This window comes from Bactrocera tryoni, unplaced genomic scaffold (genome assembly GCF_016617805.1).
Source record: "Bactrocera tryoni isolate S06 unplaced genomic scaffold, CSIRO_BtryS06_freeze2 scaffold_25, whole genome shotgun sequence".
Lineage (NCBI taxonomy): Eukaryota > Metazoa > Arthropoda > Insecta > Diptera > Tephritidae > Bactrocera > Bactrocera tryoni.
This window is the reverse complement of record NW_024395977.1, coordinates 27,347,899-27,363,372: the sequence shown is the minus strand read 5'-3', so window position 1 is coordinate 27,363,372 and position 15,474 is coordinate 27,347,899. Positions and strand designations below refer to the sequence as shown.

Genomic DNA, 15,474 nt, shown 5'->3' with positions numbered 1-15,474 from the left:
GACAAATTCATCACCTACTGGGGGCAATGCTGCCAGCGCCAGACGCAGATCATAAATTTTTGCAAATTTATTTTATGGGCAATCAAGATGTGGAAGTTGATACACGTTGTGGTCATAATCCAACCGTCAAGCGAATTATTGTCCAACAACTGCAAACATTTCTTCACGAGAATAATGAATTAGTGAAGATGTTCAAAATGGCACTGGATCGGATGCCATCAGACAGCCATAATATTGTAATAAGAGCCGACAAAACACCTGCTGGAGAGCATGCAAGGAGCTTTAATTCACCGACAATAGATGAAGTGGCTATTGTCGTTGTTGGAGAGAATTTGCAATCAAGAGATATTGGACTTCATCGCCGGAACAATGAATTGAAACGTGTATATGAAACGCATAGAGCTTATGATGCTTTGCAATACCCATTAATTTTCTGGCAGGGAGAAGATGGGTACCATTTTAATATCAAAATGGTTAATCCAACAACAGGTAATTAGATTATACAAAATAAAATATTTTAAATGTTCAATATATAAATGTATTTTTTTATCATATGTACTTCCAGGTGCTGATACACACAAAAAAATCCGTGCCATGAATTATTATGCATACAGACTCATGATCCGTGAAGGTGAAGTAAATCACATTTTGATGTGTCAACGGCTCTTTCATCAGTATGCAGTGGACATGTACGTCAAAATTGAGACTAAAAGATTAACATACATCCGTCTTAACCAACAGCAGTTTCGATCTGAAGAGTACATTCAGCTTCGCGATGCAATCAATGCTGACGGCAATGTAAATAATGTAGGAAGAATGATAATTTTACCGGCCACTTACATCGGAAGCCCGCGCCACATGCACGAGTACGCTCAAGATACGATGTCTTATGTTCGAAAGTATGGCCGTCCAGACCTATCTATTACATTCACCTATAACCCACAATGGATTGAAATAAAAAAAATAACTGCTACACAACCAAACACCACTTGATAGGCATGACATCACAGCCAGAGTTTAAAAGCAAAAATTAAAATCTTTAATGAATTTCATTACAAAGCATCGTGTGTATGGCCAAGTACGTTGTTGGATGTACTCTGTTGAGTGGCAAAAGCGTGGTTTGCCACATGCTCATATATTAGTCTGGTTGGTTGACAAAATAAGGTCAGAAGAAATTGATTCCATTATTTCAGCCGAAATTCCTGATGAAACGGTTGACCCAAAATTGCATACGATAGTAACTAAACACATGATTCATGGACCTTGCGGAGTTTTCAACAACAGCTCACCCTGTATGATCGACGGCAAGTGCTCCAAACGGTACCCGAGAAACTTGCTTGCTGAAACCATCTCGGGAAACGATGGTTACCCATTGTATCGTCGGCGATCAGTTGAGGACGGTGGAAGATCTGTAGATGTCAAGATAAAAGGACAAGATTTTCATGTAGACAATCGTTGGATTGTGCCGTTCTCGCCCATATTGTCCAAAACTTTTCAAGCTCACATCAACGTTGAATTTTGTAACTCTGTGAAATCCATAAAGTACATATGTAAATATGTTAACAAAGGTAGCGACATGGCCATGTTCGCAGTAACAAACAAAATGATGAAGTGTCTCACTATCTGATGGGTCGCTATGTAAGCAGCAATGAGGCTATTTGGCGCATATTTTCGTTTGCAATTCATGAAAGACATCCCACTGTATTGCATTTGGCAGTTCATTTAGAAAATGGACAACGAGTGTATTTCAACCCAAACAACTCTGTGGATAGAGCGGCACGTCCACCTGTGACCACATTGGCAGGTTTCTTCTCAATTTGTGCAACTGATCAATTCGCTCGCACTTTGCTGTATGCTGATATGCCGCGCTACTACACATGGAACGCATCATCAAAGTCTTTTCAGCGTCGTAAACAAGGAACACCACTTGAAGGATATGAAAATGTATTTGCCACAGATGCTATAGGCCGTATATATACAGTACATTCTAATAACGATGAATGTTATTATGTTAGATTGTTATTGGTGACATCTTTTCAACAATTGCGAACAGTTGATGGACATCTGTGTGCGACTTACCGTGAGGCGTGTCAATTATTAAGGTTGCTTGAAAACGATTCGCATTGGGATGATACGCTCAAGGATTCCGTGATATCTTCATCGCCGCATCAAATTCGCACACTGTTTGCGATTTTAATATCGACATGTTTCCCCTCAAATCCGAATGATTTGTGGATGAAATATAGGGATGACATGTCTGAGGATGTGTTGCACATTTACATTGGAAATTACGGCAGAGATTTACAATGACACATTGATCATAATAGAAGATATGTGTTTGTTGATGGCAAATAAAGTATTGTCGTGTTTGAGCCTGACAGCACCCAATCGTGCTATGCAAGATGCATTAAACCATGAGTTGCAAAGAGAACTCCAGTACGATACTCAAGCTATGACCGAAGCAGTTCGCACAACTGTTCCGCAATTGAACGAAGAACAAAGGATTGCGTACGATCGTTTAACACAAGCTGTAAACAGTGGGTCTGGGGGGATTTACTTTCTTGATTCTCCTGGGGGTACTGGGAAAACGTTCCTAATTTCATTGCTATTAGCAAAGATCCGATCGCAAAATGAGGTAGCCCTAGCGTTGGCTTCATCTGGAATAGCAGCAACTTTATTAGAAGGCAGACGAACTGCACATTCAGCCTTAAAATTACCATTAAACGAAATATCATATCAACGAAACGCCAGTTTGCAACATTGCCAAAAATAGCGCTATGGCGAAGACTCTCCAAGTATGCTAATTGATAATTTGGGACGAATGCACAATGGCCCACAAGAGGTCGCTGGAGGCACTAGATAGGACGTTAAAAGATTTACGTGATAACCAAAACATTTTTGGTGGAGCTATGATACTGTTGTCAGGTGATTTTCGTCAGATTCTTCCAGTAATTCCTCGATCGACTGTTACTGACGAAATAAACGCATGTCTAAAATCATCAAATTTGTGGCGGCACGTAAAGACACTACAATTAACTACTAACATGCGAGTGTTTTGCAACAAGATCAAACTGTGACTGTGTTTTCGAAGCAGTTGCTGGATATTGGCAATGGTAAGGTCGCAGTTGACAGCTCGACCGGATTAATGACTTTTCCTACAGATTTCTCTCACTTCACAGAATCGAAAAAGGAGCTTATTCAGCGTGTTTTTCCGGACATTAAACAACAATATAATAACCACGATTGGTTAAGTGAACGAGCAATATTGGCAGCAAAAAACAAAGATGTCGATGATCTCAATGCTACCATTCAGAATTTCCTTCCACGAGAGTTGTTTACGGACAAATCAGTTGACACGGCCACAAACCAGGATGACGTAGTCAACTATCCTACAGAATTTTTAAATTCATTGGACTTGCCTGGACTACCACCATATAATTTGAAATTAAAAGTAGGGTCAGTTGTCATCATGCTGCGTAATATTAATCAACCTCGACTTTGCAATGGAACGAGATTGGTTGTGAAGAAACTCATGAATAACATCATCGAAGCTAAAATAATCAAAGGAAATTACAAAGGAGAGAATGTCTTAATCCCACGAATACCTATGATTCCAACGGATTTGCCATTTGATTTTAAGAGGTTGCAATTTCCCGTGCGTCTGGCGTTTGCGATGACCATAAATAAATCGCAAGGCCAATCGTTGCAAGTTTGCGGAATAAACTTAGAGTTTCCCTGTTTCGCACATGGACAATTATACGTTGCGTGTTCGCGTGTCGGAAAACCAACATCCTTATTTATTTACGCACCGCAAAAAAAAACTAAAAATATTGTCTACCAGAAAGCACTATATTAATTAACTGTATATGATCATAACTGTGTTGTATTTAATTTAAGCAAAGATTTGTTTATCATGTTCACAGTCCAGAAACGAGCACATCCAAGAAAATTTAAAATTTTTGTATATAAAGTGTATAAATATAAATAAATGACTTAATATGTATATAATATGTGCATTTGGATCCTTAATGTCAACGTGTATTAGTAACTCTTTATTTCCATCAACTTGGCTCCATCTACCTGGGAACCACTTGGCTCGCCAGGACATGATAATATGGTGGAAGTACTAGGCGACTCGGACAAATCTGATTGAGCTGCTGGCTGTCTTCAATAACATCAATATCTACCAGAACATTCTTGATGTTGGTCTTTTGGCTGTCTTCAATAACTTGAATGTCCTGTATGTCTTCGGCCGATAAATTTAATTCACAGAATGTCTCCTCAGTTGATGAAGATGGCATTGTAGAAACGAGTTTTGGTTTAGATAGCAGCTTTTACTTTAATATATTTTTTTGTGCTTTTGCCCTGTTCACGCGTATTATTCGTTCTACATTCTTACCACACTTGGTACAAAATCTGAAGGTAACAGCGATTATGTTGTAGCATTCGTCGCATCTTAATAATAATTTAATACAATCTGGACAGTTATTATTTTTTTCTGCCGTTCCTTCCACTTTTTACAAAACGGACAATGCATTTTAAGGAGTTGAGGGATATATAGCTTCACTATAACTATTTTATAGTTGTTTGAATTCTTTATTTTCTCGATGACAGATGTAGTTCTTCTTCTTTTCCTAACCATGGCCATCGTCAAAAAAAAACGACAGATGTAGTTTGATAGTTATAGTGTAAATATTTGTCAGTATTCACTCAAAAAAAATTGCCTATGGTAAAATGTCACTTGAAATGTTAACGTCTCTTTGCTGTGCATCTATACTATAATTCTTTAATATTCCTAAAAATCTAAAAGCAGCAAATTTCAATAAAATTAAAAAAGTATTGTGTCGTGTGTTTGTGACTTACTAAATATGCCTACAATAATTAGGCGGTGCGAAGTTCGCCGGGTTAGCTAGTTTATATAAATAAAAATGAATTGTTGTTCGTTAGTCTGATTAAAACTCGAGAACGGCTGGGCCGATTGAGCTAAGTTTGGTTTTAAAATGTTTGTCGTAGTCCAGGGTAGGTCTAAACGGTGAGCAAATAAAGAAAAATTTCGAGTAAGGGAGAGTAAGACGACAATTCCATTTTCCCATATAAAAGTTGACTCTAATATATATTATAAAAATAAGCCGGGTTTTCCTTCCTGACCCTAGAACTTCAGAACGCATGAACCGCTTTCCTCGGTTTTGCATTCGTTAGAAAGGTCTCGGACTCCGTGAGGTTAATAGCAAAGAAAATTCAGGAAAAATTTCAACAGAAAAGCGGGAAAATAGAAAAACAAAAAAAAAATGTGTTGGTAAGCGCATAACTCAACAACACCTGAACCAATTTGGCCAATTCTCTTTTCTAAATGTTCGTGGAGGTTCAAGGATGGTTTTTACGGCAAGAAAATTTCGAATAATTGCCGGAAACCCCCTAAAAACAGCCCTTTTCTTTTTCCCATAAAAACGAATGAATGTTTGTTTGTTAGTAACGCTAAGAGAACGGATGCAGCAATCTTGATGAAATTTGCAGAGGTTGTTCGTGTTGGATCGGGGAAGGTTTGGAAATAAAAATACCTTATGCCTTTCTTGAGGAAAAGTCTGAAAATTGGAAAATTCGAAAAGGTAACATTTTTCCATACAAATTTGTTTTCAATTTTTGTTTGTTTTGTTTTTCAATATTTTGATTTGTCAAATATTTGAATCATTCAATTTCGGTCGCATGCTTTTTTATTCCGGCTATTCAAAAAAAAAAATTATTGAAAATTATTCAGTGAAAACTTTATGTTTCACATAAAGTGATCAATTACAGATTGAAATTTCTTACGAAGCCACGAAGAGGTCGCGCTAATATCGGTCGGCGTTCTTTTTGCCATCAACGTATGGCAGCCCAAGACACATGAACGACTACTCCCAGAATGCGATGACATACATGTGGAATTATGGAACGCGGTCAATCATCAAGCGATCGTCACGATGTCACAGCACAACTTTTCAAACAACAGCAGCGATGTTTGGTGGACTTTATCTTGAAGCAACATATGGTACATATGCTGTTAGATGCTGGATGTATTCTGTTGAGTAGCAAAAAAAAAAGTTAGCCGCACGCACACATTTTTCTTTGGATGGTGAATGGTGGTTACACCAGATCAAACTGATGAACTCATTTCTGCGGAAATTCCTGATGCAGAGAAAGATACAGTATTATACCAAGTGGTAAAAACCAATATGGTTCATGGAGCTTGCGGACACCACAATCCCACTTCGGGTTGTACGTCTGACAATATATGCACGAAACACTATCCAAGTGCTTTTCTTTCGGAAACTGAAACTAGAAATGATTGATATCCACTGTATAGGCGTCGCTCACCAGACGACAATGGCAGAACATTTAGCATTCAATTTAGAAGAATGAATATTGAAGTTGACAACACATGGATCGTAGCATATTCGCCATTATTGTGTAATTCACATTCAAAACTCATATCAATGTTCAGTATTGCAGTTTGGTGTAATCGATAAAATACGTTTGTAATTATGTCACTAAAGGAAGCAACATGGCGGTTATTGGTCTTGAACGATACGGTCGATATGTGAACTGTAATAAAGCGCTTTGTAGGATATTTACTTTTGCAATTCATAAACGTTTTCCGACTGTTGTGCATCTCGCAGTTAACTTGGAGAGTGTATTTCAACCCAGAGAATACAGTACAGCCAGTGGAAACACCGCCAGCAACAAAATTAACATTAACGAGTTTTTTCTCAACTTTCGTCAGTGATCCGTTTGCGAGAACATTGCTCTATTCGGAAATACCTTGATATTATACCTGGAATGCATCGTCAAAGAAATAGTTGCGCAGAAAGCAAGGCCAACCAGTAGATGGACATCCAGCTGTGTTATCAACTAATGTATTACGACGATTGTTTCTACCTTCGGTTGCTATTGATTAATGTACGCGGTTCAACTTTATTTGAGTCATTGGGTACTGTGAATGGTACGGTGTGTGCAAATTTTGGAGAAGTAAGACAGCAATTACAATTGCTGGAACATTTTAATAACTGGAATAAAAATGAAGTTCGCACACTTTTCGCTATAAACATTTCGACAAATCAGGCTTCAAATCCGCGTCAATTATAGGATACGAACAAAAATGACTTTGCCAAAGACATTTTACATCGTCTTTGCTAAAAATTGGAAATGGGTCAATTCCGGTGGTTCAATATCAATTCCATCTATCGTTTCTCAATTCACGAAAGATGAACTCATCACGAATGTTCGGACATTGGCCAAACTATTGTAACTACGATTCCTTAAGTGCACGCGCAATGCTAGCTGCCAAAATACCGATGTTGTTGACTTAAACTGGAAGATTGAAAGTCAAATTCCGGGAGACTTGCGCTCATACAAATCGATCGATCGTCTTGACAATGAAGACGACGCCGTGAATTATCCTGTGGAATTTCTAAATTCTTTGGAGAGGCTTGGTATTTCACCGCATCATTTGCGTCTCAAAGTTGGATCTGTCGTTGTTATGTTCCGCAATCTGCGCTATCAAATACAAGGGGGCAGAATGCTTGATTCTACGAATTCCTTTGAGTTCTAACGATTTGCCATTTCAATTCAAACGTATTCCGTTTCGAGCGAAAATTGCATTCGGGAGGACAATCAATAGGACAAAAGGATAGTCGCATAGTGTGTGGCATAAATTAGGAAATGCTATGTTTATCACACGGTTAGATATACGTGGCGTGCTCACAAGTTGGAAAACCATCGCAAGAAAAACAAAAAATGTTGTCAAAACAAATAATTTCACGCAGGACAACGGCTGCGGGCACTTCTATGAAACAGATAATTTGCGGACACGTATATTGCTTCGATTCAGTATTTACTTTGGATTCACTTTCATTTACTTATAGAAGTTCAACCAAATAATACTTAATTTTTGTAATCGAAATATTCATTACTGTTGTGAAATGAAATATAATTTTTAAATTTTTTTATCTTTTAATCACCAAACGAAATGTTACATAAAACGAAGCAATTTGGTGGTGAAACGGAGATCGCCGGGTTTTCTAGTTATATAATAAATTCAAATTTTAAAACTTTTCTAGGTAGGTTGCCTTCTATATTTCGGATATTGGCAACCCTAGTGTTGCAATCTGGCAATTCACACCTTTATCGTAAAGTTTGACACTTTTAAAGTTATACCTACTCATGATGTTTTGACATACGACCACTTTTGTGTTGCTTACAGCAAGTATGCATCTCAGGAAAAAAATTAAATTAAACCGCGAACAATTTTGAAGGATTATTTGTTATAACTTTCATAGTGGATTATCTCAGCAACAATATATCGATAAAATTAATTTTTTGGCTACGAAGCTTCATCAAAGACCAGTTTTTATATATGGTATGGTGAATTCAATCGAGGTCGAAGATCACTCCAAGAGGGATTTCGGGAAGGTCCTCCGATATCAGTTGTGGTTTTTGAAACTACTGATGCTGTGCGCAAGTATATTGTCAGACCGTTATCTGCCCTATCATGGGATTGTGACAACTATAAGCATTAGCGGTACTAGCATACATTTAATAATGCATGGACATTGGACTGTAAAAGTTTGTTATCAGGTTGTATCCCACACAATTTGATGATCTCTTTAAAAAAGGCTCGCATCGATTGGTCGCGAGAAATATAAAAAAAATACGATAGCTGTGCTTCGAAACCTGTCTATGAAATCGTGAGAGATAATGAATCATGAATGAATGCGTATGCGCTCGAAAGTAAAGACCAGTTCACTCCATGGGTTTTCAAGATGATCCAAATCAAATTACGCAGAACAATAAATGCTGAGTGATACACAAAAATAAAAATGTATAAGCCTGTTTTTCTGCCGCCGCGCCTGAACTTCGTACGTGCATGCACCGACTGGATTCGGTGGAAGACGTTCCCATCTAACGAACGAGCGGTCAGTTATCTCCGCGCACCTAAAGAGTCAGGACAAACATTTTCACACGACGTGTTTCTGTGAATGGTGCAAGCCGAAAATGCAGCGTTCGTTAGAGCAGAGGTACGCGATTAAATTCTGTGTTAAACTTGGTAAATCTGCGACAGAGACGTTTGATATGATCAAGTGGACTTATCCAGATGTTGCTTTAGCAAGAAGTGGTCTGTTTCGGTGGCATCAAGCCTTTTTGGAGGGCCGGGAAGAGGTCGTTGATGAAGACCGTGCTGGAAGACCTGCGATTCCGACAAACCCCAACAATGTGACTTGTGTGCGCAAAGTTTTCAACTCAGACCGTCGACTAAGTACTCGTTTCATTGCCCAAATATGAAATTTATCAAAATCTGTGGTTCATGCAATTGTGACACTTGAACATGCGCAAGGTGTACGCGAAGATGGTTTAAAAGTTCTCACTGACGACGGGAAATTGCGGCGAGTGGAAGTGTGCCTTTTCAAAATATATGAAACTTTTTGGAAAACCGCATTAAAAAATATCGAATTTGTTCAAAATAAGGCCAAAAAACTCGATTATCGACCTCGTGGGTCAAATAATACTAGAAATCGAGTGGGGAGCATACGTCGACGTCTAGGGACAATAATAGCAACAAAATGTAGTCCAAAAACCGCAAAAACTATTGTAATTACTTTTGAATTATATAAATAATCATTGGTGTATGTAAACTTTTTTGATATAAATTAGGCGCATTGTACGCTTTAGCATTAATATTTTTTATTTGTGTAAAAAAAAAAAAATTTATATGTTATATTTAATGTTAAATATACATATCTTGAAATGAATAGAAAAAACCACAAAATTTATTTATTTTAAAACAAATAAACGTGTCATAATTTAATAGAACTAGGTGTATGTAAACTTTATTGGTCCACTGTATGTAGAAGTAACCCCCAATAACGTAATCACAGGTGACGAGACATGGATTTTTGAGTACGATGCCGATACAAAGAGGCAATCTTCCGAGTGATCCCAACGCTTCCGCAGCCGCCGTACAGCCCAGATGTGGCCCCGGACCTGTTTTTTGCCTGAAAAGGCCGATGAAAACCAAGAATTTTGAGACGACAGTGGGGATCCAAGCAGCATGCACCTCGGGTCTCAAGGCTATTCCAGAGAATGCCGAAGAAGGAGCCTATTTTGAAAGGTTTTAAAGAATTGTAACGATTGGTTCAATAATTTTTTTTTAAATCGACTAAATCCTTTTATTTTCCGGACAAACCCTGTAAATATTATTTTGCAGGCACTTTACAAATTTGCAAAATTTTACTTATTCAATTAATATGATTGAAAAATTTATTAAATGATCCAACCAGTGTATACATACATACAATTTGTATTTGGGATTCATTTTTTTTTTCTGCTTAATTTCTTCCATTTTTTTCGTTTCGTGGACGATTCTCTGCATGTAAAGAGTTGTTTTTTACATATTTCTGCTAAATAGCAGAGCAAAGCGGTTATAATCGAGTTTACAACAGCGCGCCATTCATTTGTCTTTTTCGTTGCTTGGCGTCAGTTGGAGATTCCAAGCGAAGCCCGGTCTTTCTCCACTTGGACTTTCAACGGAGTGGAGGTCAGTCTCTTCCCCTGTTTCCCACGGCGGGTAGTGTGTGCAATACTTTCAGAGCTGGAGTGTTTTTGTCCATACGTACGACATGACCTAGCCAGCAAACCATTGTATTTTTATCCCCTGAACTAAGTCACTGCCGTCGTATATCTCATACAGCTCATCGTTCCATCGAATACGTTCATTCCCCGTGACCAATGCGCAAAGGACCATCAATCTTCCACAGAACCCTTCCTTGGAAAACTCGTGACGTCGACTCATCTGATGTTGTTATCGTCCATGCCTCCGCACCATCTATAAAGACGGGAATAATGAGTGACTTATAGAGTTTGGTCTTTATTCGTCGAGAGAGGACTCTACTTCTCAATTTCCTACTTAATTCGAAGTAGCACCTTTTGGCAAGAGTTATTCTGCGTTGGATTTCGAGGCTGATATTTTTTTGCTTTTAATACTGGTGCCAAGATAGTTGAATTCATCTACGACTTCGATGCTATAATAGTCAACAGTGACGTGGAAGCCAAGTCCCGAGTGCGACGACGTCGCCTTGCCCGTCCACTGCCAGACCCATTTGCTTTGCTTCCTTATCGAGTCTGGAGAAAGCAGACCTAACGGCGCGGTTGTTGAGGCTAATGATATCAATATCATCGGCATATGCCAGCAGTTATACATTCTTATCGAAAATTGTATTATATTCTCCAACAGCTGATTGACGATCCTGACGGAGCTTTTGGCATTGCTCAACGTCAGTTTACACAGCCGTATTAGTTTTGCGGGGATACTAAATTCAGACATAGCGACATAAAGGCAGTTCATTTTCATGTTGTCAAAAGCAGCTTCAAAATCGACGAAGTGGTGGTGTGGCTCAATCCTCTTTTCACGGGTCTTTTCCAAGATTTGGAGGATGGTGAATATCTGGTCAGTTCTTGATTTTCCAGGCCTAAGGTCACACTTCGAAGGTCCAATCAGTTTTTCAACGGTGCCCTTTAATATATCACACAATAGGCTCGATAGAACCTTATATCCGATGTTAAGGAGGCTTACCCCACAGTAGTTGGCGCAGATTGTGGGGTCTCGCTTTTTGTAGATTGGGCAGAGCGCATTTAAATTCCAATCGTCGGCCATGCTTTCGTGCGACCATATCTTACAAAGAAGCTGGTGCATGCTCCTTACTAGTACTTCGATGCCGTATTTGAGTAGATCCACCAGCAATCCATCGGCCCCCGCCGCTTTGTTGTTCTTCAGACGTGTAATTGCTTTTTGAACTTCTTCATGGTCAGGCAATGGAACATACGCTCCATCGTTATCGATTTGGGAATCGGATATCAGTCACTAGATCAGTCTGGGGGTTTTATAAGAGTATGCTCCGGTATTGAAACCTTCTGTTAGTCGCCACATCATTTTGTTAGATTTTCGAAACTTACACCTTTCTGCCAGCTTTTTAAGCTCCTGCAAATACGTATTGCTTCTCTCTTCAATTCCTGGAATCTATCCCATCGCACACGTGTAGTGGTCGATTTTAACGTCTTGAGGAGAACAGTCTGTTTTCTCTCTCTGTTGTTTTGTTTTTTCCGAAAACCATTGGTTCAAACATGATCGCTCTGGTCCGTGGCTTTTCGATCCGGATACAGCCAGGTAGCTGGGTGAATTTTCCAACTACAGATAACCATAAGTCGATCAGCCTCATTCCAATTGGGGGATGTTTCATCACGAAAACTGAATTTACCGACCGTTGTGCTATAGATACCTTCTTTGCCCACCTTGGTGTTAAAGTCCGATTTTTGTCCCATCGCCCTTCTCCTCTGGCGGGTGGTGGGCGAAAATCAGCTATATTTCGAACTTCGCTTTGATGAGGATTATGGATAGACGTTCATCCACCGGGGTGAATGCCCGGGCTGGGCGACGAAGTCTCTCTCCCACCACGAATACCACACCGAATTTGCGTTCTTTATATGGCCACCGTAGTAAATGTCACAAAGACCTACTCATCTCAGTCCTTGTCCCATCCATCGCATTTCTAGGACGGCGGTAATGTCAGCCTTCACTTTAATGAGAATATCGACCAGGTCAGCGGCACCTTCCCAATTAAGGGACCGGACATTCCAGGTGCATGCCCTCCAGTCGTGATCTTGAATGCGTTTGTCATGGTTGCCATCAAAAGAGGGTCTTAGGCTGTGGTGTCGTTTTAAGTGAAGGCCTTTTTAACGAGACAATCTCATTTTAGTTCGCCTAAACGATGTTTATTGGCCACAAAGGATACTTGGTCTAAGACCGAAAGTCATGAGCTGCTTGAACCATATGTAAAAGAATCGTTTCTGGCCACTACCAAGTAAATGGCACTCAGAGAACTTTCCCCACTTGCGTGAACTTCTACACATGATTCCTTCCTCATTGGTGAAATCCCTTCCCGAAGTTTTTCCGCTCTGTTAGCCGTCCAATCGAGCATCATATAAAATTCAATTTAGTCCTTCGCATTGTTTTATGTTCCCTACCTGATCAGCTGAGTTGATGTTATTGTGTTTTGGGCACAATTGTTTGATTTGACTAATGTTTCATTTAGTCACCGACGAGTCGCTCTTCCGTACTCATAGGAAGATTAAATTTTAAATCCTTCATTTAAGAGAGTTAACTTATTTCTACCGTAGAAGCTGACATTACTCAAATAGAACAACAAAAACTATGTTGTCACTACGGAAGAGCGTCGGTGACTAAATGAACCAAAACAAAATTGTGAAAAGGATATTATCAACTAAGAAGTTATAAAATAAATGTTCTTTAAAGGAGTTTTGTTGAAACATGTCATGTTTTTGACATTTGTCAAAACCTTTGTCCTTATTTTTACGAAACAAAACCGATATTATAAATGCATATCCGTATTTGATATTTTGTTTCATGTTTTATGATTTTTGTAATGTAAAATTGAAGTGAAAAAATGAGCCAAAGCAAATCTTATCAATGTGAACACAAAATTGATCTTATATCTAGTACAACAAAACCACTATAGATCAGTGTAATGTATTATTAATACTTACAAGTAGAGTTGCTTCCATTCAAGTGTCCCTTTTGTTTTAAGTTTTCTTCTTCGACCCGAACAAAATAAATCATAACATAGCCCACAACAAACATAAATATAATAGTTCCCAGCAGAGACAACAACGCTAATATATGTTCCTTCTCCAGGTTGTCAATCAAATATTCACTTATATACTCGACCTTGGATAACCATCTGTTGATTAAGCTTTGTGCATGTTCGTCAAAGAGATTCTGCAAGAATTTTTTTTAAATATAGAACTATATTTACACCTCTTTTATACAATTTAAACATTTATTTTAAAATTAGCTAAAGTTAATAATTTTAAATTTGTAAACTGGCGGTTTTATTTTTCACTCGGACTAATGAAAAATGTTAAATACAAATATTAGACTAATATAGCAGCAGGTTCTCCAGCCCGTATTTCTACAGTTTGCAAGGCAACACTTGAAGTACTCAAAGCTGCAGCAATTTTTTACATCGACTTTCGATCCACCTACATACATCGACGACCTTTCGTGCGAGTTGAGGAACGTTTTGTTATTATATCGTATTATCTCATCAATATACATATTTTAAACAAACGAACACCAAAACAACCTAACGTAGGATGCCTTTTATATTTCAGTATTTGCCAACCCTAGTGTTTCAATCTGGCAATTCACAACTTTATCGTAAAGTTTGACATTTTTAACTCAGAACTGTCTGACATACGACCGTTATTTGTATTGTTCACAGTAGGTTGAAATATTAATCTCAGACAAAAGTGGAATCGCGAACATTTTTATGCGATTATTTTTTGAAACTTTCGACGGGGGTTAACTCACCAACAGTTAATCGATCAACTTAATTAAATTTTTAACGCAGAACGGGATGGTCGTTCTAAGTCAGTTGCTGTGCGCACACTTACGAAACTAACGAACAATTATACAAGGTCTGTCGCAAAAGAAACAGAACTTTTTAAATATAACTGTTTCTGGTAGCGCCACCTATTGGTGAGTATAAAAAGTTTGATCTCTTGTTGGCATTTCGTAAAAATTTGAAGACAATTGGATAACTACAATCGATGTTATCGATCAAAAAGTGAGCAGCTTTTGGTCATCGGTCATCGTTTACTGAAACATTTCAAATGGTGAAAAAAGTTTATGGTGTTCAGTGCCTATCCCGTAGCAATGTGCATGAGTGGTTTAAGCGATTCCAAGAAGGTCGTGAGGACCTCTGTGACGATCAGAAGTCGGTCGTCTTCAGAAGTCAAAAATAAAGACAATGCTGACTTGTTTTTACGATTCCGAAGGTATTGTACACCGAGAGTTCGCCACACCTGGCCAAACGATTAATGCTGTGGTTTACCTTTGTGTTATGAAGAGTGTTTTGTCACGCATTCGAAGTGCTCGACCACAATACCGTGAGGCAGGGTCCTGGTGCCTGTTGCACGATAATGCGCCGTGCCATCGGTCGACGCTTGTCACTGATTTTTTGACAAAAAACTCCATATTTACCATTAATCACACACCCTATTCACCTGATCTGGCACCCTGCGATTTTTACCTATTTGGAAAACTTCATTTGCCCATGAAAGTACACTGGTTTCAGGACATTTCAGATATCCAAAAGGCGACACCGATATTCTCAAGAGCATTCCTTAAACACTCACTTGAAATGCTAATTGACCGGGCTAAACGCTGTATCGAAGCACAAGGAAACTACTTTGAATAAAAAAATATAACTTTTGAAAAATATTAATTTTTTGTTGTTTTTTTTAACAGTCCTGTTTCTTTTGCGACAGACCTTGTATGTAATTGTATAGAGCGAGGCAACAAATCCCTCTGTCTACATATTTTTTTGTTAAGATTTCAATCTGACCATTCCACGTTTCCAATTGTTA

General features: G+C 38.6%; 1 protein-coding gene across 1 annotated transcript in view; it reads right to left on the bottom strand.

Annotated features, from left to right (window-relative positions):
* LOC120780835 (dnaJ homolog subfamily C member 16) overlaps nt 1-15,474 on the bottom strand; it is a 148,765-nt gene that overhangs the window by 42,169 nt on the left and 91,122 nt on the right. Inside the window, exon 4 of the mRNA XM_040113077.1 lies at nt 13,591-13,822. Within this exon, the coding sequence (XP_039969011.1) occupies nt 13,591-13,822 (232 nt within the window). The remainder of the gene's footprint in view (nt 1-13,590; nt 13,823-15,474) is intronic.